Raw genomic sequence first — 26756 nt, 5'->3', positions numbered from 1 at the left:
TAGATAAAGCTGTCTACCTCGCTCTATCTCTATTTCTCTTTAGCTCTCTCTATCTCTCTATATACATTTTTATGTATCTAAAGCTCCCTCTATATCTGTCTACCACTCCCGTCTATACAACCATACGTATAACTCTACTCTATAAACACATCCATATCACTGTATACATTTCTCTATATAGCTCTGTAACTTATAGGATATATCCTTATCTATCCTTCTATCTCATCCTCTACGCCTCTCTATCTCCATCTTTCTCTCTATATCTCTTTATACCTCTTTATCTCTCGCTATCTCTCTATCTTTATATATTCCTCTTTTATATTTTATTAATTTCAATCCTGTCATGTGTTCGCATTCATACACAGAAAACACACATACTGCCGCTAAACTACATGAAATTCACACATTTTTTAAAACGATTCACGCGCAACTATTCTAAAGTGGTTGTACTAATTCAGAAACCTTCGCAGGCATGCGTATATCAACTCTCAAAAGTTTAATCTCAATCACGTGACTGGTTTAGGAACACATAAGGGACACATACTAAACATTCATTTTTATGTGTATGGATTAGCCTTTATACAAATACGATTTGTTTTGCTAGCCAGTTGCTAACCAGTTGACTCTAACATGAGAACATAGACACCGACTCCATCGACTAATATCTCTATGGATACGACTCGCGCACTAGCTGTTGTATGTTTACTCGCCTAGACAGCAGCCTCCCTCTGTTTCAAGAGTCCATTGTGGAAAGTTTCATTGGAATCGGATGAATGGTTTGGCAACGCATAAGAGCCAAAGAAACAAACATTGAAATATATATAAAGTGTTAATTACATTTTATGTTTCAATGTAAAAATTTAAAAAAAAAACAAATATTACATGCATTTTCATGAAAAAAAAACATTGACAACGAAAATCATTATCCTATACGCATATAGAATTTTCCAGTTCAATTTGCCTTGCTAGATGACAATCATAAATGTTGCCTTTAAAAGACATTACTTTACAGTGGATATCAATACAAATTCCCTTCTAACTACTCATTTAAATGGTTGCCGCCATGTAATCCTTACTAATATTATAAATGTAAATGTGAGTTTTTTTTTTGTTATTCTTTCACGCGGAAACTATTCAACCGATCATCATGAAATTTCGTGCGCATATTTTCAAAGGTATAGGACACTTTAAATATATATATATATATATATATATATATATAAAGGTTTTTTCCCGAAGGGCAAAAAAAATGATATTTGTATGTATGAACGTCCAACTGAGAGTTTGAGTAATTTGAATGAAATGTAACGCCATCCGGCGTTTAAATAAGTAAATTAAATAATTCGCCAAACTATTACTGTAGGTAATACGGGCGGTTAATTCACTATTCAAATTTATTTTTCTGTCATCGCCAAGCAATACTTAAACTGTATAATATTTTAGGTTAGGTGTTTGTTTATTTTTTTTTTTGGTGATGGTGTTTTGGACGTTGATGCTGAAGGTTATATTTTACTTTCAAGAGAATTTTGTAATTTAGTAGAAAATTATGTGGATCTTATTACTCAAGATTTCCCGGTCTTGCATCAAAATTAGAATAGTGATCAGTGGTTGTGCGCAAGAGCAATATTGGCACCAACAAATTGTATCGTTAATAAAATCAACATTTATTTTTTAAAAGAGGTGCAAGGGGAACTGAAGGAGTATTTATCAGTAAACACAATCATGGATACAGAACAAAGCACTTCATATCCTGTGGAGTTTATTGAACTTTCGGGTGTACCCTCAAATAAACTTCGAATGAAACTAAATGTACAAGTTATGTATGCAAAATCTAGATGCTCCTCTACTATGTAATGGAACGAAGCTTCGAATCATACAATTGGGGCAGAATTTACTTGATGCCACTATTTTAACAGGTGTTGGTAAAGGGGAAATGTGTTATCATACATCGAATTCCAATCATCCCCACTGACCTACCGTTCCAATTCAAAATAATTCAGTTTCCCGTCAGGGTTAGTTGTGCTGTTACCATCAAAAAAACGCATGTACCAGGGGTGCATTTGGAAAAGTCATGCTTTTCCCATGGCCAACTATATGTAGCCTGTTCGCGTGTGTCCAGTGCCCGAAATCTACACATATTTGCACCAAACAGGAAAAAAATAACATATAACATGGTATCCAGGAGAATCCTAGAATAATACTATAATTTAATCTTTTTTTTTAAGAAAAATTAATTTATTATACGTTAATACTTTGAACTTTTGAAAATGTTAGTACTCAAAATTATTTATATTTTGTAATAGTGAAATATATTTCAATAAAGCATGTTTTCAGGTTTTTAAGCTAAATTGTATGTTAGAATTTTTAAATACCGATGATCCCAGTAACGTAATAAATAATACCAATTACCATATTATTTTCTTTTCCTCACAATTATTTTTGATACTTATTTAAGGACATCAACGCGAGCAAAGCCGCGGGTAAAAGCTAGTGTTTATATAATTTGTATACATTATACATAAACACACACATTAAACCTCATATGTCATTCCAAATCTTCAATCACAACTAAAAATTCATCACATTTAGGCTATAAAATCGTATAGGTACATGGAGTGTAGCATTACAAAATTAAGTATACCAAATAAATTAAACGCATTTGAAGAAATACCAACTACACGGACCGTCATCAAACCAATCTTTTATTTTAAAGTAAAAAAAATCATTAGAAATAATTATGAACTGCCAACCGCTGTTTCAAATACGAGATCGATATTTTTAATGTAAAAATTAAGTTAGATACTGAACCCATACGTTCTAAATAAACAAGCAAATTCTATGAAGTAGACAACTTACATTATGCTTGACTTCCTCTGTGTAGAAACTGTGGCGTTTTGGTTTACAAGCAAAAAAATATACAGAGTAGATAGGTTTTGGTTCATCTTGGGACAGGGGGTCAGGGGTCGGGATTGGGATTGTGCCCACCATCTTGGATTGTGACGTCACGGCGGCCATCTTGGACGGCCGTGACCTTGACCTTTGACCTTGACCTTGTTGCTCAAACTAGGCTACAGAAGTAGCAACTGGCCAGAAATGTAGCTGATGCCTGGTTGCCCGCGAGTGCAGGGTGGGTGTGGCATGGCGTGTGCTGACGAGTGTGTTGGCGTGTTTCAGGTCGCATCCTGTACGACGTGCCGTGCCGTGTTTCAGGTCGCATCCTGTACGACGTGCCGTGCCGAGTGTGCCAGGACCACTCCTCGGGGAAGCACTACGGCATATTCGCCTGTGACGGGTAAGCAGTTGCAGCTCGGGCATGTGCTTTCACCTACAACACACGCATACCTCAGCGAGTTAGAACCCCTGTGATCACCATTTGTAGAAACCTTGTTGGTGATAAACAAATACTAAGGGAGTGCATCACATGGTGTTCTAAATTCCGATAACAATCAGCCCATGCCTCGAAAGATCCGCGCAACCCTTTTGCACTTTTAGCATTTCTGTTTTAGCATTAAGGGCGGTATTCAAACAATTTCGGGTAAGTCAGCAATTAGGCACTGCCTTGTAGGGGTACAACCGTAACCTAATTCGCTGGCCGTATTCCATAACGTATCCAAACCGAATCCCAGTAAGTTAAGAGTTCGGCAATCGTTTGAATAAACGGTTCTCTGCGCGAGGCTCCAACGCATTCTGACGGACGTTTTCGCATCCATGCATACAATTGTTACGGCCAAAATCCAAGAGATGGCAGCACTGTTGCACACAAATGTAATTGCTTTTCTAATTTTCTCAAGTACATTTTAAATTGCGAGTATTTATTATTATGACCATTAAAGTGTACAAAATGTGTTCCAATATAGTTTCGCTACCGTATAGTTTCATTTGGCACACCAAAAAGCTTCGTATTTTGCCCGATGCTCACGAAAGTTACTATATAAGAGTCAATGGCGCCAGATGCGGGTCCGCCATGTGGACGAAATCGACGAATAAATGAGCTTGCATGCGCAGAAGTTTGGGCAGCAAATATGTCATGGATAGGACACCAAAATCCGTTCCCTAAAAATAAATGAGAGTATGGTGATTGGCACTCTAGCAGTTTAATGTTACATCAATATGGCAATAGCGCATTCGAGCAGACGGCAGGTGTTCTATGTGACAATAGAGCTCCTTGTATTGATTACTCAAAACAAGATTATGGCCGCACCCTCTAGCAGACGAAGTATGCTAACTAGTTCTCTTGGTAGCACTTTTCGTTATGGTTACTATCTTGAATTCTAATGTCACATCAGCCATCTTGTATCTGATGTCACAACCACTTTTAAAACTCTTAAAATTAAAAAAAAAATAGTCTGAATGTGTATGTTATTTTGTATACAACTTAATAATTCTCAATCGGTTAAAAGTCTCGATTGCCGTGCGGTCATCCATACCAACCCAGAAGTCCGAGTTACCATGGTTTAATTCACCATTCTTCCAATTTATTTTGTATAAAAAATTAAATTTATTATGCTGATAAGGACTACAACAAAATTGGTAGTTAATGGAACATCGACCTTATGTGCATGAGACAGAGCGATCCTGGCGCTCTCTAGGAACAAACAGCAAAAACAAAGATAGTGATATGCCTCCAGCAGAACAAAAAAAAAAAACAAAATGATGGAAGTTATGTCATTCAAGACGGCAGCCTTCAGCAGACGAAAACAATATGGCGGACTTAATGTCAGAGACTAAAAATAGTGATTGTGACATCAGATAAAAGATGGCTGATGTGACATTAGAATTCAGGATGGCGACCATAACGAATAGTGAAATGATAACATCATACACATCAAAAATGGCGGCCGTAATCAAAATAGAAACATTCGGGAATGGGATATTCAATTTATATATAGTGTAATTAAGGTAGCGGCTGAGGTCAACATCAAAGGTGAAAGTTCAATGTCATACAAGATGGCTGCCATTAAGTCTCAAATCAAGATGGTGGTCAGTTCCACGCTTGTCGCTTCGACTCCAGTTTCACAACCGGCCAATATAGCATGGTTCAAAAGCTATAGTGTCATTGACGGCGTATATGTGTGGGTACGGTGGCATTTAGTTAACTAAAATCAACACTGCTTGACATCATAATATGAAAGGCAATTGTGCAAAGATACCATTGCGGAAAATGATACTTTGCGAAAATTGTGGTTTTTCAGTTTCGACGAAGTGAATAATTAAAAAACACCTGCGAATGTACACTTTTTTTTGTCTGGTAAGGAAAAGTCTGTATTTGGACCAAATTTAGACATCTGCATTGCCTGAATTAAAATTAAATATGATTTCAGCATCGAAGAAACGGCACTAAGATACAGTACTGCAGGAAGATAATGATAACAAGTTTCCTAAGACGACTCATGAAATTTCTAATCTGCATACAGAAATATTTGATGGATTTTATGTTATTGAAGATGAAGGATTAAACATTATTAATTGAAACCGTGGCAACAGAAACAATGGCTTTCCAGAAAATGAGAAAATATAGAAGAATATGAAGCTACCTAAACAGAATATTGTGATGATGGCACAAAACGATGGAAACGATGTGTTAAACTAAATTACAATTATCAAGCTTATTATGATCTCTAGGACGATGACGATATTGACTTTGAGGCCGGTGTTAAAATGGAAGACATCAGATATCTTAAAAATACATATAATAAGCGTACAAGGAAGATAACAGCAGTATAAGAGATTGATTACACGACATGGGAAGATCCTAATGTATTAGTTAACAGATTAAGACTTATACTTTGGAACATGACCTTTTGTGCGTAAGACAGACCGAAGCTGACACTCTCCAGGAACAAACAGCAGAAACAAAGATGGCTGTATCCAAGATGGTGACCTCTAGAAAAACAAAAAAACAAAAAACACGACGGCGGTAATGATGTTATCTCATATGGTGACCTCCACAGTGACGGACGCGACGTCAGCATTGAAGAAAGTAACTGTTATGTTATAATCCGAAAAGGCGGAACGTTCTACGGTTCTACCATAACTGAAATTGCAACGATATTGAATGGGACATTCGTTTACAAGATGGCTGAATTCAATATGGTGGAAACCAAGATTTCGGAATATAAGATGGTGGAATCCGATATTGCTACTGAGGTCAGCGTCAAGGTCAGGATCAGGTCAATGTCACCCAAAATGGCCGCCCTGAAATCACAATACATGATGGTGGCCACAATCCACCATATACTCACTCTACACTGGCGCCGGAAACACTATTATATACTACTGTCACTGTCAAGGTCATTCTAGATGGTCTCCGTGACGTGACAGTCCAAAATGTCAGCTGGTCATTGACCCGCACCTCGCACCAGACCCCGGAACCTTTCTTTATTCCCTAACCTTACTAAAACTAATTGTATTTGTTTGGGAGGTGTCTGGGTTAGGCAAGACTCCTAAATGTCTCAGGTGAGCAGTAAGGATGCTAGAGTGTGCAGTGAGTGCTGGAGTGTGCAGTGAGGTGTTGGAGTGTGTAGTGAGGTGTTGGAGTGTGTAGTGAGGTGCTGGACTGTGTAGTGAGGTGCTGGAGTGTGCAGTGAGGTGCTGGAGTGTGCAGTGAGGATCCTGGAGTGTGCAGTGAGGATGCTGTAGTGTGCAGTGAAGTGCTGGAGTGTGCAGTGAGGTGCTGGAGTGTGCAGTGAGGATGCTGTAGTGTGCAGTGAAGTGCTGGAGTGTGAAGTGAGGTGCTGGAGTGTGTAGTGAGGTGCTGGAGTGTTCAGTGAGGTGTTGGAGTGTGCAGTGAAGTGCTGGAGTGTGCAGTGAGGTGCTGGAGTGTGCAGTGAGGTGCTGGAGTGTGCAGTGAGGTGCTGGAGTGTGTAGTGAGAATGCTGGAGTGTGCAGTGAAGTGCTGGAGTGTGCAGTGAGGTGCTGCAGTGGTCAGTGAGGTGCTGGAGTGTGCAGTGAGGTGCTGGAGTGTTCAGTGAGGTGCTGGAGTGTGCAGTGAGGTGCTGGAGTGTTCAGTGAGGTGCTGGAGTGTGCAGTGAGGTGCTGGAGTGTGCAGTGAGGATGCTGGAGTGTGCAGTGAGGTGCTGGAGTGTGCAGTGAGGTGATGGAGTGTGCAGTGAGGATGCTGGAGTGTGCAGTGAGGATGCTGGAGTGTGCAGTGAGGTGCTGGAGTGTGCAGTGAGGTGCTGGAGTGTGCAGTGAGGTGCTGGAGTGTGCAGTGAGGTGCTGGAGTGTGCAGTGAGGTACTGGAGTGTTCAGTGAGGTGCTGGAGTGTGCAGTGAGGTGCTGGAATGTGCAGGGAGGATGCTGGAGTGTGCAGTGAGGTGCTGCAGTGTGCAGTGAGGTGCTGGAGTGTGCAGTGAGGTGCTGGAATGTGCAGTGAGGAGCTGGAGTGTGCAGCGAGGATGCTGGAATGTGCAGTGAAGTGCTGGAGTGTGCAGTGAGGTGCTGGAGTGTGCAGTGAGGATGCTGGAGTGTGCAGTGAAGTGCTGGAGTATGCAGTGAGGTGCTGGAGTGTTCAGTGAGGTGCTGGAGTGTGCAGTGAGGTTCTGGAGTGTGCAGTGAGGATGCTGGAGTGTGCAGTGAGGTTCTGGAGTGTGCAGCGAGGATGCTGGAGTGTGCAGTGAGGTGCTGGAGTGTGCAGTGAGGTGCTGGAGTGTGCAGTGAGGATGCTGGACTGTGCAGTAAGGTACTGGAGTGTGCAGTGAGAATGTTGGAGTGTGCAGTGTGGTGCGGGAGTGTGCAATGAGGTGCTGGAATGTGCAGTGAGGTGCTGGAGTGTGCAGTGAGGTGCTGGAGTGTGCAGTGAGGTGCGGGAGTGTGCAATGAGGTGCTGGAGTGTGTAGTGAGGATGCTGGAGTGTGTAGTGACGATACTGGAGTGTGCAGTGAGGTGCTGGGATTTGCAGTGAGGTGCTGGAGTGTGCAGTGAGGTGCTGGAGTGTGCAGTGAGGTGCTGGAGTGTGTGTCCCGCAGGTGTGCTGGCTTCTTCAAGCGGTCGATCCGCCGCGCGCGGCAGTATGTCTGCAAGGCGAAGAGCGCGGGGCGCTGTGTGGTCGACAAGACTCACAGGAACCAGTGCCGCGCCTGTCGCCTCAACAAGTGCATCGAGGCGGGCATGAACAAGGACGGTGAGTCTCCTGCCCCTGGTTTACTTTCCCATGTGCTTTAAATGACGTGTTTGCTGTCGTTTTATTTCTGTTTTCTTAATACAGTCTTGAACCTCTTGATAACATCAAAGTGACTGATGTAACCAAGACTTTCAGTAAGAATAATAATAATAATAATAGTGTGTTTTAAAAATTATAAAAAATTATGTTTTATAATGAAACATATATTTTTTTTACTTAGAAAGATTTTCATATTGAAAAGATTATAGAAGCAATTAATAATATTTAATTCTTGAAAAAATATTTTATATTTATCTTCCTTTAAGTGTGGCCTTGTACCGAACAGGTTTTTGTTTAGTATAATGCCCAAAAAAAATTGAAATTTAATAATTTTGTGGACACTGATAACTAAGAAATCGCGTTTGACTATTTTATATTAATGGTATTTTTAAAGTGTTTGTTATTAATTTTAGGTTAATAAAAATATTCACTAGCATTTTTTAATTTCTTTCATACTTTTCGATAAGTAGGCCTACACATCCTGCTCCAGATAAAGTTAAATTTAAAATAAATTTTGGTCTGATAAACATAAAAAGTGGATAGTTTCATTTCAAATAACGATTGCCACAACCGACAATGCCTGTCCGTGTCTGCTAATATAAATACAAATCGCTCGCATGCGCGGTATTTTCAGCACATCCGTTAGACCAGATGCTTTCATGGACGCGCATAAGACAGCTTTTTGCCGGAGAACATTCGGTCTGAAAAAATGTCAAGTCCAAGTGCCACTTTATTCAAAATCCCTCCTACTTGCTGTTTGTCGTTGTTAAAACGTATTTTGTATTTTACTCTAAATGGATACATTTGGCTTTATATCGCTACATATGGTCCCAATGACTCCTACTGGCTACATATGTCTTCATTGGCTCCAACTAATTACATTTGGTTCCAACAAATGGCTACTACAATAGCTGCAATGAATATCGACCAAGTGTCTCCGAACAACAGGATCTAGAGCAGTTATACCTAATATACGTACATTCAGCCATTATCTAGATAGCAATCATATCGTTTTGTACAATTAATCGCCGACATAGCATTATGCCATTTACATGTGACTATAGTTTCAGATATTCGGTTGCCTACTTGACGTCACACAGCCATTCAAAACATGAAATATCTTTGCTATTTTCTTAGAAAACGTTCGTAAATCTCTGTTATTATCTTTATAATAATATTTATAAATCATTATGAATATTCGTTATCATCATCGTGAATCTTCGTAGTTATCTGTCATAAATTGCCAAGTGTCTTTGTTGTCATCTTTATAAAACGTCAGCAATTACCAGCTAATATGTTTAAATCGTTCCACTTTTTTAAAGTGAAGCGTCATTCTCACATCGTGGGTAGAAGTGCTTGCATAAGGCTTACGATGATGATCAATTGAATTTATTCGACTGATACATCTATGGCTTTGGACACAAATAAATTATTTTTGGTAATAAACCACAATACACACAATTCTCTCATGGAACACTCCTTGCTGCAGGAAACATACCAGTGACTTTACGATACTACTGACTGCAGACAGTAGTAACGTCATCTTGACCCCGGCCTCCATCTTGGACTCATAACTCTAGAGTTCCACCATTTATTTTTTTAGAACCTTCCACCATTTTAAATTGTGATGACACTTCCTTCATTTTATTTTCCAGAATGTTCTGCCAGTTAGAATTATGACGTCACATACACTATTATGAAAACACGTAATTTTATAAAAAAAAATCGGAAAAATAGAAAGTTAAAAATATCATTTAAAACAATTTTAATAACATTTTGGTAATAAACTCACCTTTATAATAAAGCTTGGAGTCCTCGGTTCAAACTTGGTGAGAGGAAAAAAAATTGCCCCCCCCCCCCCCCCCCCCAAATATCAAGGAATATATACATAACCAATATGACGTCATGAATGTTATTGATTCCGCCATTTTGTTTTCGTCTGCTAGAAACAACTCCTTCTATATTTGTTTATTTTTTACCTACTACAGTGCAATAGCGTTGATCACCAGACCGTTGTAGCATCCGCCATATTGTCAACCATCCTGGCAGCTATCTTGAACGTATGTAAATATTAACTTAAAAAATTCCGAAAGTTATAAAGAATCACTTTTTAATATAATGCACGATTCGATTTTTTTTCCAGCCCGTGGTTCTACCCTTGGTCGATGCATAACAGGTAGTTTAAGGTTAAAATTCTTTTTTAATTAAATATCTTGAGTGTTCCCAAATTGACAAAATCTCCTTTTACAAGACTCCAGTAACTTGCTGATATTTGAGTGGCAGCCATCTTAAAAATCTGTTATTAGTCTAGTAATTTGAAAAATATGGAGAGATCCTTTATAATTTACTCAGTAATATCTCCATAATGTAAAAGACTTTTTATTAATTTTAAAATTTATAAACATATATATTTTTTCAAAATTATTTTTTTTCTCTTTTTTTTTTTTTTGGATAATAATTCAGATATTCAACATGGCAGATGAGGAGTCATAATTTGAAACAGTGAAATTAAAAATACAAATTCTATAACACAAAATGGTGGCCATGAAGACATAATTAAAGTGTTGAAAAGTTATAGAAAACCAAATGGTGATCATGATACATTTCTGAATGGCTGAAAGTTATAGAAAAAACAAACTGGCGTATAATTAAAGATATTGGAATCCAAAATGGCAGAGGGTTCTATAAAACAAAACGGCGAAATCCAAGATGGTGAAATCCAAGATATCGTTCGGGGTCAAGGTAAAGGTCAAAGGTCAAAGTCATCCGATATGACCGTCGTGAAATCATAATGCAAGATTGCGGACTGGCATTTATTCTAGGGATTGCTTCCAGAGGGCAAAAAATTTCAATATTAAAAAGTATTTGGTAGAGTGTGCCTTTTCCAGCTTTGTTAAGTACTCATAATGTCTTCCAAACAACACACGTGTAGCTCCATCCTACCATATTGAATTGAGAAAATACGCCAACTTGAATTAAAATATTTAGGCATGATACACAAAAGGAACCACTCCATATCATGCCTATAGTACACAAAGAAATCTTGTTGTTACGTGTTCTCCATCAGCCATATATTGGATTTTGAAGAGGCACCATCTTGAATGAAAATATGAAGGCACGATGCACCTAAGAACTCTTCCATGTTGTTCATTAGATTCACAGATAGAGTACACAAAAAAATTGGTCATATTGGAATTAGTAACTGTCATCTTGTATTGAACTGTGTAGGTAGATGCTCAAAATTAATCTTTTCTTTGCGTGCATTTAATAGATGCATGAGATTTATAATGATATTATGTATGTTTCATGTTAGTTTAACAGTGTAGCACATTGAACTTCATATAATGATTGTGGTATCTTTCTCTTTGTCTTCTGTAATAGCTGTAGTTTGTTTAATTAAATAATAATAACGAATTATATGTATTCTTAAAAAGAGAGAGATTTTAAGTGCATGTATTTCCGCTCGTATCAACACGAATAGTATTTAAAATATATTCATTATCTTCCGTTGTAGTGGTATTGCTATTTAATAATGTTAATTCTTTTAGTGTTACATGAAAATGATTTTTTAGTATTGTGCAAACTATCGTTCTTTTTGCCCTCTCGGATTGGTGGAAAACCTCTTGAAGGGAGTGTTAAATGAATACTTTTAGTGCATACCTTGGGAACACGGCGATCTATCCTGACGAAACGAATGTTTCACTATTTGCAAAGTATATTTTGGACAATACAAAAGCTTAGCAAGTAATTTGTTCAAAACTTATCAAACACTTCAATGGAAGTTGTCTTCACTATGAAATAATAGAAGACAAATTATCCACATTTAATTACCCCTTGTTATATTTTTTCTACAGAAATGCACCTTTAAAGTACAGATAAGCCAAAAATATACGATCTTCTTTATGAAGACCTATATACGTGGCAAAAATAAGAAATAAATGTGGCAAAGAAAACTTACCTTAAATTAAAATGGAGGAGATTTAATTCACTACAAATAACTGAGTGACAATAGTACAAGCATTATCCGCAAAGCATAGAATAAGTTTCTCAAATATTTATCTCATATTCATAGTCACGACCCCAATAAAATATGGAAATATTTTAAAGTTTCTTACGTTAAAAGATCAGTTGACAAAGATATTCTAAAATCTCTTAAATGACGTAACAATAAATGGTTACTTATAGGCTCCAGTAAAATTGTAAATTATACGAATAACAATTCTAGAAATGATACTTATTGCGATAGAAATAATAGTAAAATCAATATAGTATTTTAAAAAAATACAAGAAGTTGAAGGTTATAAAGTCATTAACTTTATTATAACTTAAAATATAGGTTTGAATTATATAGATGTATAGATGATTAAATTATGTACTTTATATTGTATTACAGTGATAACAAATACAGCGAAGAAATGTTTCAGGCCTATACCTTCCCTACACTTTGGACCGTTCAAAAACCATTCTTATCAGTAAATAATTTTATTCCCAGTAAGTATTATACTCTAAATGTCTAAAATACTAGAAAATATAGTTCATATGAATATATCTAGAGTCATTTACTGTATTAAGGGCCCAAAAATTTTAAAATAGTTTAATACAGAGAGGAAAACAGTACCATTTTGTAGTAGATTAGTTCTATAGTACAATAATATAATAAAATTTCAAATTAAATGATACTATAAAATCGAAAAAAATATATATATAACTCAAAGTTTGCTAACTTGGCCATTTTAGAAGCCAGTCTTTTCATATCACCACCAAGGGTAACGTTATTTTTATTGTTTTTATTTTTTAAAGATCCAAACTATTTTTGTCACTATTTTATGTTCATGCATATTGCTAAAGGCACCAATCCTTACATGTCATGCAACAAACTCACATTTCTCCCTTATGCTAATCACTATTTAGTCCATTGCAGTATGAACAAAACGAGTCCGATAGCTGCTGAGGTCTTTTTAGTATTCACTTTCGTTTCTTTGTAAAATTTGACACTGGAACACTTCTTCAATGTCTTTCTTCTTTATATTATGAACATGTTCTGGTTGTGTAAGAACGGTAGCCTTTTTGGAATATAAGGGAAAATCTGCACAACATTCTGCATGGCCCTTTTACAAAACACTACTTGCTTGAGAACTTCAAATTTTGTAAGCAGATAGCAGCATATGCTTATACTGAAGCTTCATTGTAGTGACAATAAAAAACAAAAACCACTCACTTAATAAAACCAATGTTTTATTTATTAGCTTTATTAGCTGTTTCTTTTAATATTTAAAGCATTCAAAGCTTCAAAAATGCTTCTATTTCCTTTTCTACAAATGCAGAGGTTGAATGGTTTCTTTCCTGAAAGTACAAACATCAACGGATATTCAAATGGCACCTGCTGAACGACCACTAACCCCGAATACACACTGCGTGCTATCTGTTCACATTTCAGAAACCCACTCGAGTGCGGCGTTCAAAACGTTTTTCTCTGGCCTTATTACACTGTTTTTATTTAATTTATTTTGAATTGTTTTCAAATTTTAAAAACTAATTTATTAAAAAATATATATATTTTTAAAAATTTTGGTTTTAATCTAGCAGACAAAGAAGATGCCAGTAGTTTTCTGGTGGTTGACATGGGGGAAAGTTTAAGCTGTTTTGGGGTAATTACAGCTACCCTATTTGTGGCACAAAAAAAAAACAACATAAATTTTCCACCAAAAACAGATATTTTCTCCTTTAAAATGGGCCATTCGTAATTTTTTTTACAATTGTTATTTAATTTTGAGGAATTATTAAGTCAAGTCACATTCAAAGATGGCGAATACAAAACTCACATAAAACCATGCACTCCATCGTATGATGGCTATATAATGATTTGTGACGATTGTTAAAGTTGTCTCTGCTGTGTTGCAAATGTGTAATGTATTAATTTTATTTTTGTGATGATTACGTTGCAATTGGTGAGGGCTATGAAAATATTTGAAACAATTTTGTTGCAGCTGTGTGACGGGTGTGATGCAGCTGTGATACAGCTGTGTTGTAACTGTGTGATAGCTGTGCTGCAGGTGTGATAATGGCTATGTTTTAGTTATGTGACACCTGTTTTGTAGCTGTTTGACAGCTGCATTGCAGTGGTGTGACAACTGATGCAGCAGCTATGTGTAGACTATGTGTAGACAGTGTTTCAGCCATGTGACAGCTTTGTTGCAGTGGTGTAATGGCAATGTTGCATTAGGTTAAAACTGTGTTTCAGATGTGAGACAGCTTTGCTGCATATTTGTGACAGTTGTATTGCAGCAGTGTAACAGTTGTGTGTAAAACTGATAATAGCTTGGTAAGTGCTGTGTAAAAGGTGTGTTGTGTTGGTATGACAGCTGTGATGCAATAGTGAAACGTCCTTTTAGCAGATGTGTGATAGCCGTGTTACTCGCTGTATGATATTGTATTGCAGATGTGTGAAGTCTGTGTTACAACTGTGCCACAGTTGTGTCGTAGCATTGTGATAACTGTGTTACAGCTGTGTCTATGCTGTGTTTCAGGTGTGTAACAGGTATATTGCATTGGCGTGATAGCTATGTTCCAGCTGGTTGCAGGCTGTGTTGCCGCAGTGTGACAGCTGAGTTGCAGCGTTTCGACCACTGTGTTCAGCTGTGTGACGGCTAGGTAGCAGTGGTATGATAGCTATTTTGCAGCAGTTTGACAGTCGTGTAGCAACATTTTGACAACCGTGTAGCAGTATTTGGGCAGTTGTAATGCAGCTGTGTGTAAACTGTGTTGCAGTGGTGTGACAGCCGTTTGGCAGCATTTTGATATTTGTAATGCAGCAGTGTGTAGACAGTGTTGCAGCGGTCTGACAGCGCGTTGCAGCTGAGTGACAGCTGTGTTGCAGCAGTTGGACGGCCATGTGGCAGTGGAAGTGGCAGTTAGTAGTATATAATAGCCGGTCCGGGGACAGGGTCCAGGGGGAAGTGCCTGATGCCGAGCCACATCTCTGAATGTGATGTCACGGCGGTCATCTTGGATGAGCGTAACGGGACACAGCGTAACGGGACAAGTAGTACCGTGACTTTGACCTTGACCCCGGCGGCCATCTTGGATCCGCCATCTTGAAATCGAACGCCCCACTCATTATGATGAAATTTTCGTCTCTGTCGACATGTATGGATTTTTTTCTGTTCTGCTGGAGGCTGCCATCTTGGATACCATCGACTTTGTTTCTGCTGTTTGTTCATAGATAGCGCCAGCATCGCTCTTGATTTTTTTTGGTTCTACTGGAGGCCGCCATCTTGGACACCTTCGAGTTTGTTTTTGCTGTTTGTTCATAGAGAGCGCCAGCGTCACTCTGTCTCATCACATAAGGTCGATGTTCCATTACCTACCATAGCTATTATGGTCCTTATCGACATATTAAATTTAAATTTTTATACAAAATACATTGGAAGTGCTGTGATTCGAACCATCGCAGCTCTAATCTATAGGTTGGAAAACATACGCCTTTAACCGCTCGGCCATCGAGACATTTTCCAGACTGAGAATTAAATAAGGTATATATAAAAATAACATGCATATTCGGAATTGTATTTTTTTTAAATTTTAAGTAATAATAGCACTACCTGTTTTTAAGACAGAACCACCATCTTGTATTAAGACGTAACTGTTGCAATTTTCGTTACGATCACTATCTTTAAAATCAGCAATTTATATGATAGAAAATCGGGAAAAATTTTAAAAATCATAAAAAAATTAAATAATTGAATTAAATAATAAAAATCTTAAAAACCACTGTTTCACTTATCGTAACGGTCGCCATATTGGATTATATAAATGTTGCATGTTTCGTTACGCCCGCCATATTGGTTGAATACCATGTCATAGTTACACTTTATGTTACGACCATCATATTGGATCCTATTAATGTTACATGTTTCGTTACGACCACCATCTTGAAAATCTTTATTTATTATCCGATTTTAATGAAAAAAAGTACAAAATTCATCAAAAAATTAACTTATTAGAATTCTGATTGATTATATCGATTCCCGTCCTTGGTTCGAAACCGGTGAGGGCAAAAAACCAGATCCTTCCTCCACAGAAGCCACCTACAGACTGACCTACCACCAATACCAAGGTATACAGGTATATACCGTCAGCTAGTAGGACGACATGTCCACCATCTTGTCTTCATCCGCTGGAGACCACCATCTGGTTTTCGTCTGCTAGAGTGTGCTGATACCATGTTAGTATAATTTTCTGGTCACCATACCTTTGTCATAAACTGTTGGTATTGAACATTGACCTTGACCTTGAACTTTGACCTTGACCTTCAAATTTGACCTTGACCTTGAACCTGAAATTTGACCTTGACCTTGAAATTTGACCTTGACCGTGATCTTTTACTTTGACCTTGTCGACCATCATGGATCCTGTCCTTGGTTCGATACTCGATCGATGTAATAACGTTTAATTTTATGTAAAAAAAAATAATAATTTCAATAAACCATGTTCAAAATTCTTAAAGAGACTTTAAATCCTCTACCCTCTACTACCATCATCCTATAAGCCACCAAGACCAACATCTTTGAAAGTTCGTAATAATTAACCTAGAAATTCAGGAAAAAGTTCAAAATTCATTAAATAAATTTGCAAACAATATACTGATTAATTAGGTCGACTAAGGTCCTTGGCACGATCCTGGACGAAGCTTAAAGAAATTTAATTTAAATACCAGAAAAGTGTAAGGTTCGAAAATAAAACACTGTCAGTTCTTACTCAAACATAATATTTATTACATAATTTCTATCCTACTACAGGATCACTTGCGAAAGCCAGCAATCTTATAAACATTTAGCCCTGCATAGACGTGCAACGACTACTTCTTAGCTCCAACAGCTCCAACTGCTCCAACAGCTCCATATGCTCCAAATGCTCCAACAGCTCCAAATGCTCCAAATGCTCCAACAGCTGCAAATGCCAAATGTTCCAACCGCTCCAAATGCACCAAATGATTTCAATTACTTTTTTTTTTTTCGAACTTGACGTGTTTACATGCATGACTTTATAAGTATACATTTTGGATGTCAGTGGTGACTTTTTCAAATCTTTAAGTGATAAGTTTTATTTAGAAATGAGCTTTCGAGAAATGATAATATCCATTTTGAAAAATATATTTATTTTTCTTCAAGTTTATACACATGCATTTAATTGAAACCATTATTTTATTTAGCCAGCTTCCCTCAGTTCTTTAAGTATGAAGGATATTTCTTTGATGTTCGAATAGTTTTTTGCACAAAGCGAACCATGTAGAAGTCTTAGCCTGTCAACCAATATGTTAGGATCTTCCCATGAGTTACAATCAATCTCTTCTGCTACGTTCATCTTCCTTGTATGTTTATAATAAATATTATTATCCCTGGTGTCTTCTGTTTCAACACCAACTACAAGGTCACTTTCGTCATCGAGCCAGTGATTATCACAAGCTTGATTAGGATAATTTATTTTGTTACGTCGTTTCCAATGTTTTGATCTTAAGCCACCATCACTGTCTTCGCTCTTGACCGCTTTAGGTGCTTCAGCACAGTACTCAATAATGTCAGCATCACAAGCTTGATCAGAATAATTCATTTGATTACGTCTTTTCCATCGTTTTGGTCTCAAGCCACCATCACAGTCTTCGCTCTTGCATGATTTAGGTGCTTCAGCACAGTACTCATTCACGTCAGCATTACAAGTTTGATAAGGATAATTTATTTTATTACGACGTTTCCATCGTTTTGGTCTCAGGCCGCCATCACAGTCTTCGATCTTGACTGCTTTAGGTGCTTCAGCACAGTACTCATTCACGTCAGAATTACAAGTTTGATAAGGATAATTTATTTTATTACGACGTTTCCATTGTTTTGGTCTCAGGCCGCCATCACAGTCTTCGATCTTGACTGCTTTAGGTGCTTCAGCACAGTACTCAATCATGTCAGCCTTAGATGTGTCACCACAATCTTCAATCGTGTCAGCTTCAGATGTTTCATCACAGTCTTCAGTCTTGTTAGCTTCAGGTGGTTCTCCATCTTTCACATTTTCATGGAGTCGACTAGATATTGATGTTAATATCTTTTCATTTCTAATGAGGTTGCTACTTTCTTCGTTTGTTTTTAATTTTAAATTATTATCTTGATCTATATCAGTATTTTTAGCATTTGCTTTTTTACAATCTTCATAATCATTATTGTCGTCTAATATTCTGCCTTCGTTCCTCTTCCACGATGTTGGAGCACAGTCTTCGTTATCTTTATTAATCTTAGTTGTACAGTTATTGCAATGTCTATCCAAGTAATATCGTCAAGTGATCCTGTAGTAGGATAGAAATTATGTAATAAATATTATGTTTGAGAAAGAACTGACAGTGTTTTATTTTTGAACCTTACACTTTTCTGGTATTTAAATTAAATTTCTTTTAGCTTCGTCCAGGATTGTGCCAAGGACCTTAATCGACCTAATTAATCAGTATATTGTTTGCAAATTTATTTAATGAATTTTGACCTTTTTCCTGAATTTCTAGGTTAATTATTACGAATTTTCAAAGATGTTGTTCTTGGTGGCTTATAGGATGATGGTAGTAGAGGATTTAAAGTCTCTTTAAGAATTTTTAACATGGTTTATTGAAATTATTATTTTTTTTACATAAAATTAAATGTTATTACATCGATCGAGTATCTAACCAAGGACAGGAGCGGATCTAATCAATCTTTAGAATGATTGCCAATTTTTTTGGTGAATTTTGGAATTTTTCCTGAATTTATAGCTAAATAAAAACACAATTCCAAGATGGCGGCCAAATGAAAAGATGACGGGTGTCACAGCAATAATAATTAATGATTACTGCACTCAAGTGGGTAAGAATTAAACTAACATGGCGTCAGCACACTCTAGCAGTTGATAACAAGGTGGTGGCAATGACCACTAGCAGGCAGTAGCTCCTGGTAGCATGTGCTGAAAATAAAATGTCGGATCCATGATGGTCGACAAGGTCAAAGTCAAAGATCATGGTCAAGGTCAAATTTCAAGGTCAAATTCAAAGTTTAAGGTCAAGGTCAATGTTCAAGGTAAAGGTCAAATTTCAGGGTCAAGGTTAAAGCTCAAGGTCAAGGTCTAATTTCAAGGTCAATGTTCAATGCCAACAGTTGAGGACAAAGGTATGGTGACCAGAAAACTATACTTACATGGTATCAGCACACTCTAGCAGACAAAAACAAGATGGTGGTCTCCAGCGGATGAAGAAAAGATGGTGGACATGTCATCCTACCAGCTGACGGTATATACCTGTATACCTTGGTATTGGTGGTAGGTCAGTCTGTAGGTGGCTTCTGTGGAGGAAGGATACGTTTATTTTGCTGCCCTCACCGGTTTAGAACAAAGGACGGGAATCGATATAATCAATCAGAATTCTAATAATTTAATTTTTTGATGAATTTTGTATTTTTTTTCATTAAAATTGGATAATAAATAAAGATTTTCAAGATGGCGACCGTAACGAAACATGCAACATTAATAGGATCCAATATGACGGTCGTAACATAAAGTGTAACTATGACATAGTATTCAACCAAGATTGCGGGCGTAACGAAACATGCAACATTTATATAATCCAATATGGCGACCGTTACGATAAGTGCAACAGTGGTTTTTAAGATTTTTATTATTTAATTAAATTTTTTTTATGATTTTTAAATTTTTTCCCGATTTTCTAACATATAAATTGCTGATTTTAAAGATAGTGACCGTAACGATAATTGCAACAGTTACGTCTTAATACAAGATGGTGGTTCTGTCTTAAAAACAGGTAGTGCTATTATTACTTAAAATTTAAAAAAAAATACAATTCCGAATATGCATGTTATTTTTATATATACCTTATTTAATTTTCAGTCTGGTAAATGTCTCGATGGCCGAGCGGTTAAAGGCGTATGTTTTCCAACCTAGAGATCAGAGCTGCGATGGTTCGAATCACAGCACTTCCAATGTATTTTGTATAAAAATTTAAATTTAATATGTCGATAAGGACCATAATAGCTATGGTAGGTAATGGAACATCGACCTTATGTGATGAGACAGAGCGACGCTGGCGCTCTCTATGAACAAACAGCAGAAACAAACTCGACGGTATCCAAGATGGCAGCCTCCAGCAGAACAGAAAAAATCCATATATGTCGACAGAGACGAAAATTTCATCATAATGAGTGGGGCAATCGATTTCAAGATGGCGGATCCAAGATGGCCGCCGGGGTCAAGGTCAAAGTCACGTACTACTTGTCCTGTTACGCTGTGTCCCGTTACGCTCATCCAAGATGACCGCCGTGACATCACATTCAGAGATGTGGCTCGGCATCAGGCACTTCCCCCTGGACCCTGTCCCCGGACGGGCTATTATATACTACTGCAGTTGTAATGCAGCAGCGTGTAGACCGTGTTGCAGCGGAGTGACAGCTGTGTTGCAGCAGTTGGACGGCCGTGTGGCAGTGGCAGTGGCAGTTGTAATGCAGCAGCGTGTAGACCGTGTTGCAGCGGAGTGACAGCTGTGTTGCAGCAGTTGGACGGCCGTGTGGCAGTGGCAGTGGCAGTTGTAATGCAGCAGCGTGTAGAACGTGTTGCAGCGGAGTGACAGCTGTGTTGCAGCAGTTGGACGGCCGTGTAGCAGTGGCAGTGGCAGTTGTAATGCAGCAGCGTGTAGACCGTGTTGCAGCGGACTGACAGCTGTGTTGCAGCAGTTGGACGGCCGTGTGGCAGTGGCAGTGGCAGTTGTAATGCAGCAGCGTGTAGAACGTGTTGCAGCGGAGTGACAGCTGTGTTGCAGCAGTTGGACGGCCGTGTGGCAGTGGCAGTGGCAGTTGTAATGCAGCAGCGTGTAGACCGTGTTGCAGCGGAGTGACAGCTGTGTTGCAGCAGTTGGACGGCCGTGTGGCAGTGGCAGTGGCAGTTGTAATGCAGCAGCGTGTAGACCGTGTTGCAGCGGAGTGACAGCTGTGTTGCAGCAGTTGGACGGCCGTGTGGCAGTGGCAGTGGCAGTTGTAATGCAGCAGCGTGTAGAACGTGTTGCAGCGGAGTGACAGCTGTGTTGCAGCAGTTGGACGGCCGTGTGGCAGTGGCAGTGGCAGTTGTAATGCAGCAGCGTGTAGACAGTGTTGCAGCGGAGTGACAGCTGTGTTGCAGCGGTGCAGCACGAGCGCGGTCCTCGCAGCTCCACGTTGCGGCGCCAGATGGCGCTGTACCTGAAGGAGGCCGGCTCGTCTTCCCCGCACAGAGACTCCGACCAGGCGCCCCTGCTGGGCATGGTCGCGCCCAAGGCAGCGTCCTACCGTCCTGTGCTGCCCGCCTTCCTGTGCGCGCCGCCGGCCCTTCTCAAGGTACCACCAGCCATGCTGTTGGCCCTCTGTCGCCTCACAGTCTCTTCCCAGAGCGCAAAGTCTGTCGTAGCTACACATGTCATAACTGCAATTATATAATTGTATAATAGCATGTAGAATAAACATATATTTGTAGCAAATATTCTAACTAATCGTGACTTAGATCCTGCAGTCGATAATATTTCGAATTTGTACAATCATACTGTTCAGTAAAATCAAACACGATTAGTGGAGTGTTAGTATCTGGTCTAAGTATTTGCGGATTAAATGGCTGAAACATGCTGGCTGGTTTTTGAGAGTGTATCTCCATATAAAAATTTTTTGTCGTGTCAACTTTCATATGGCCATAAATGTAAAAAAAAATATATGTATAGAGGCAGGGTCTTTTTTTAAGCTTAGCTCTTCAATGCGTACATAGTTTTAAAATAATTGCGACGTTGTTTAATGGTAAATTCAAACTGTTGCTTTTAGTTTACTTCACACGCAATGCTAAATTTCCTCGCGGTTAGGTTTACCACAAATGCTTCGATAAAATTTCAACTACGCAATATTTACAATGTTAATACTAAATAAATCATTTCCCGTGCAGTGTCATCCAAACAGATTCATCTCAATAAAAGAGAAATATATAAGGAGATTAGCCGACGGCAAACTAAGCTAGCTTTGAAAGAAAATGTATGACAAAAAACTGAAACGCCCCTCGTGTCCTTGTTATTAATATTGACAAGATGTCGACAAAACAGGCCTTGGAAGTGGCGGGCAGAAAAGAAATAATTAAGAACAAAATTTAAACATCAGAGGCGGACACGGGGTGGGTCCAACGAAAATTTGTAAACTCCCTATCAAGACCTGGGAGCATAGTGTGGATCTTTATTGCCTTAAGTAATAAAAACAAATAGTTACGTTTATAGACATCCTTTTATTTAAGATCAAGGTTTGTTTTCAAGATTTTCTGTTACAAGCTATAAAGAGAAAACACTTCTATCATTTAACCATTATTAAAGAGAGCTCAATTTACCTAATCATTTGCCGACCCGGGTCGCGAATAGAAAAATATTTTTCCAACCCATCATTCTTAAAGAAACCGTAAAGTTTTAACATTTTACAATAATCTGTAATCACCATATTAACTTATCATTGGTTAATTTTAACCATTTCACATACCTATACAATTTCGAAATGGCTGAAGAGACCAAAACTGTTAAACTGGTTCAAATCTGTTATCTGAAATTACTTTTGGAAATTAACAAAAAAAAAAAAACTTTCACTGGCACTCGTTCTCACGAACTGAAGATTTTCTGGCGGTTCGTAGCTGATGGCGAAAAGGCCCGGAGTGAGGGCTACCACTGGCGAAACCACCAATTCAAAAATTGGAGGTCGCCGGGCTTGCTTAGTTCCCCATGATGGTTTCTTTCTCTTTGGGGGGGGGGGGGGGGGGACTATGACCCTGTCAAAACAGGGTAGTAGTTGTTAGGCACAGCCATGTTGCCTGGTGGGAAGATGGAGGGCGTGGTGCGCGGCCGATATCGCGGTTAAAAAAATTTTTTTTAAAAAAATGCGGCACCAGACAATAAATTTGGTTCGCGGAGAAACTAGGATTACTACGTAGATGCTATACTGAGATGACTAAAATAAAAAAACCAAAAGGTAAATAGGGAAACATCCCTTTTCTGATCAGACTACATCTTAGTACTGTTGCTCGGCGTCAGCTTTGATTTAACTGGACGGAGCCCGAAACGCGATCAGCGGACTACCGACGCGGTCGTTCCAGAGTGCAGAGCAAGAGTCCCCTCACATCGGCGCTGCGTCGCTAATTCAAACAAAGACTTCGTCCTATAGGGTGGAGGGGCGTCGGAAAACTTCGGCAACTCTCGTCGTCCGGCCCGAAGTGAACTATCGTAAAAGACTTCCCTCTGTCGGAGTTTGCACGCACTAAGGTCGACCAGGGGCGAGTCGCGGTACAGTCGACTTATGGGAAAAAAATTATTTCCAAAAATAATTTAATATTATGATAAAATTTACAAAAAAACGTGCCGAAATACCTAATTTCCAGCACAAAACTTCCTAGAGGTCTGATGCCAGGTAACACGGGCCGCAGTACTCCGTGTAAGGACCTTCACGCCCCAACACACGCCTGCACGAGGCCCTCAGACACTCTCGCACCGGTGCTGGCATCTGCCGCGACCAGCTGACTGACTGCCCTACGGCGGTTCCAAGAAACACACTGGCCCACGTTTAAATTTAAGTCCAACCAAATAGATATCAAACAATGTTCTAGTCTTCCATTTCGTAGTCCATTTAAAGATTAAATTTGTAGCTACCTAATTGATAACCATTAAAAATAATTAATGCAAAACCATTTCAAAATATGACAGTAAAGTTAAAAATAACACAAATTCAAGCCACATACCTTTTATCATAAAATCATTAAAAAAATATGTAATAAAAATTTTACTCAAACGTATCTTAAAGCTAGTAATAATTCTTCTGCAAATAAACAATTTTAGAGTTAATATACAATCTTTAAATGGTGAATTTGGACACAAAAAACAAACTGGCCTGCTCGAAGGGAATATAGAATGGTGCCAGTGTTGTATTATGGCAGTGTGTCAGTATGGCAGTGTGCAGTATGGCAGTCTGTCAGTGTGGCAGAGTGGCAGTGTGTGAGTATGGCAGTATAAGCAGTGTGTTAATGTGTCAGTATGGCAGCGTGGCAGTATGGCAGTGTGTCAGTATGGTAGTAGAGGCAGTGTGCTAGCGAGGCAGTGTGTCAGTATTGCAGTATGGCAGAGTGGCAGTGTGTGAGTATGGCAGTATGGGCAGTGTGTCAGTATGGCAGAGTGGCAGTGTGTGAGTATGGCAGTATAGGCAGTGTGCTAGTGTGGCAGTATAGGCAGTGTGCTAGTGTGGCAGTATAGGCAGTGTGCTACTGTGGCAGTATGGCAGTATTGAAGTACTGACGTTGTGAGCGACGAGGACAGCTCCGGTAACCAACCTGGACAGCTGGCAGAGGTTGGGTAGGCCTCCACCGGACCGCGGGTTCGCTGGGTGATTGAGGAGTCCCAGTGTGAGGCGGGAGACCGAGGTAGGCGCCAGAAGTGATACTCCAGAGGGGAAGGGAGCATCCAACTTGCTGGTTAGCTGAGTGGAGTAGGGGGCCAGAGGTGGTGCATAAACTGAGATGGGTAGCCTCAGTCACTTTGCATAGCCGAAAGCTCTAACGCTCTTCCTGGTTGCGTATGCGGCGTGATCCGCATCCACGCCCATGGGGGCCCCAGGGCGGCAGGGCCTCACGGCTAAGAGCGCTGGGTTATCAAAGAAAAGGGGGGAAACCCTAATTCGTGACTTCTGTGGCAGTATGGCAGTATAAGCAGTGTGCTAGTGTGTCAGTATGGCAGTGTGGCAGTATGGCAGTGTGTCAGTATGGCAGAGTGGCAGTGTGTGAGTATGGCAGTATAGGCAGTGTGCTAGTGTGGCAGTATAGGCAGTGTGCCAGTGTGGCAGTATAGGCAGTGTGCTTGTGTGTCAGTATTGCAGTATGGCAGAGTGGCAGTGTGTGAGTATGGCAGTATGGGCAGTGTGTCAGTATGGCAGAGTGGCAGTGTGTGAGTATGGCAGTATAGGCAGTGTGCTAGTGTGGCAGTATAGGCAGTGTGCTAGTGTGGCAGTATAGGCAGTGTGCTACTGTGGCAGTATGGCAGTATAAGCAGTGTGCTAGTGTGTCAGTATGGCAGTGTGGCAGTATGGCAGTGTGTCAGTATGGCAGAGTGGCAGTGTGCTAGTGTGGCAGTATAGGCAGTGTGCTAGTGTGGCAGTATAGGCAGTGTGCTAGTGTGGCAGTATAGGCAGTGTGCTAGTGTGGCAGTATAGGCAGTGTGCTAGTGTGTCAGTATGGCAGTGTCGCAGTATGGCAGTGTGTCAGTAAGGCAGTGAGCTAGTGTGTGAGTATGGCAGTATGGCAGTGTGGCAGTATGGCAGTGTGTGAGTATGGCAGTAGAGGGAGTGTCCTAGTGTGGCAGTATGGCAGTGTGTCAGTATGGCAGTGTGTCAGTATGGCAGTGTGTCAGTATGGCAGTGTGTCAGTATGGCAGTATGCCAGTGTGTGAGTATGGCAGTACAGGCAGTGTGTGAGTATGGCAGTACAGGCAGTGTGCTAGTGTGGCAGTATGGCAGTGTGTCAGTATGGCAGTATAGGCAGTATGGCAGTGTGGCAGTATGGCAGTGTGTCAGTATGGCAGAGTGGCAGTGTGTGAGTATGGCAGTATAAGCAGTGTGCTAGTGTGTCAGAATGGCAGTGTGTGAGTATGGCAGTATAGGCAGTGTGCTAGTGTGGCAGTATGGCAGTGTGTCAGTATGGCAGAGAGGCAGTGAGTGAGTATGGCAGTATAAGCAGTGTGCTAGTGTGTCAGAATGGCAGTGTGTGAGTATGGCAGTATAGACAGTGTGCTAGTGTGGCAGTATGGCAGTGTGTCAGTATGGCAGAGAGGCAGTGTGTGAGTATTGCAGTATAAGCAGTGTGCTAGTGTGTCAGAATGGCAGTGTGTGAGTATGGCAGTATAGACAGTGTGCTAGTGTGGCAGTATGGCAGTGTGTCAGTATGGCAGAGAGGCAGTGTGTGAGAATGGCAGTATAAGCAGTGTGCTAGTGTGTCAGAATGGCAGTGTGTGAGTATGGCAGTATAGACAGTGTGCTAGTGTGGCAGTATGGCAGTGTGTCAGTATGGCAGAGAGGCAGTGTGTGAGTATGGCAGTATAAGCAGTGTGCTAGTGTGTCAGAATGGCAGTGTGTGAGTATGGCAGTATAGACAGTGTGCTAGTGTGGCAGTATGGCAGTGTGTCAGTATGGCAGAGAGGCAGTGTGTGAGTATGGCAGTATAAGCAGTGTGCTAGTGTGTCAGAATGGCAGTGTGTGAGTATGGCAGTATAGACAGTGTGCTAGTGTGGCAGTATGGCAGTGTGTCAGTATGGCAGAGAGGCAGTGTATGAGTATGGCAGTATAAGCAGTGTGCTAGTGTGTCAGAATGGCAGTGTGTGAGTATGGCAGTATAGACAGTGTGCTAGTGTGGCAGTATGGCAGAGTGTCAGTATGGCAGAGTGGCAGTGTGTGAGTATGGCAGTATAAGCTGTGTGCTAGTGTGTCAGAATGGCAGTGTGTGAGTATGGCAGTATAAGCAGTGTGCTAGTGTGTCAGTATGGCAGTGTGGCAGTATGGCA

At 39.8% G+C, this 26756-nt stretch overlaps 1 protein-coding gene across 1 annotated transcript in view; it reads left to right on the top strand.

Moving 5' to 3' along the window:
- LOC134542732 (nuclear receptor subfamily 2 group E member 1) overlaps positions 1-26756 on the top strand; it is a 48242-nt gene that overhangs the window by 5153 nt on the left and 16333 nt on the right. Inside the window, exons 2-4 of the mRNA XM_063387226.1 lie at positions 3175-3292; positions 7968-8122; positions 21350-21510. Of these exons, the coding sequence (XP_063243296.1) occupies positions 3175-3292; positions 7968-8122; positions 21350-21510 (434 nt within the window). The remainder of the gene's footprint in view (positions 1-3174; positions 3293-7967; positions 8123-21349; positions 21511-26756) is intronic.

This window comes from Bacillus rossius (assembly GCF_032445375.1).
Source record: "Bacillus rossius redtenbacheri isolate Brsri chromosome 9 unlocalized genomic scaffold, Brsri_v3 Brsri_v3_scf9_1, whole genome shotgun sequence".
Lineage (NCBI taxonomy): Eukaryota > Metazoa > Arthropoda > Insecta > Phasmatodea > Bacillidae > Bacillus > Bacillus rossius.
Note: the sequence above shows the minus strand (reverse complement) of the source record. Positions and strands in the feature narration are given on the sequence as shown.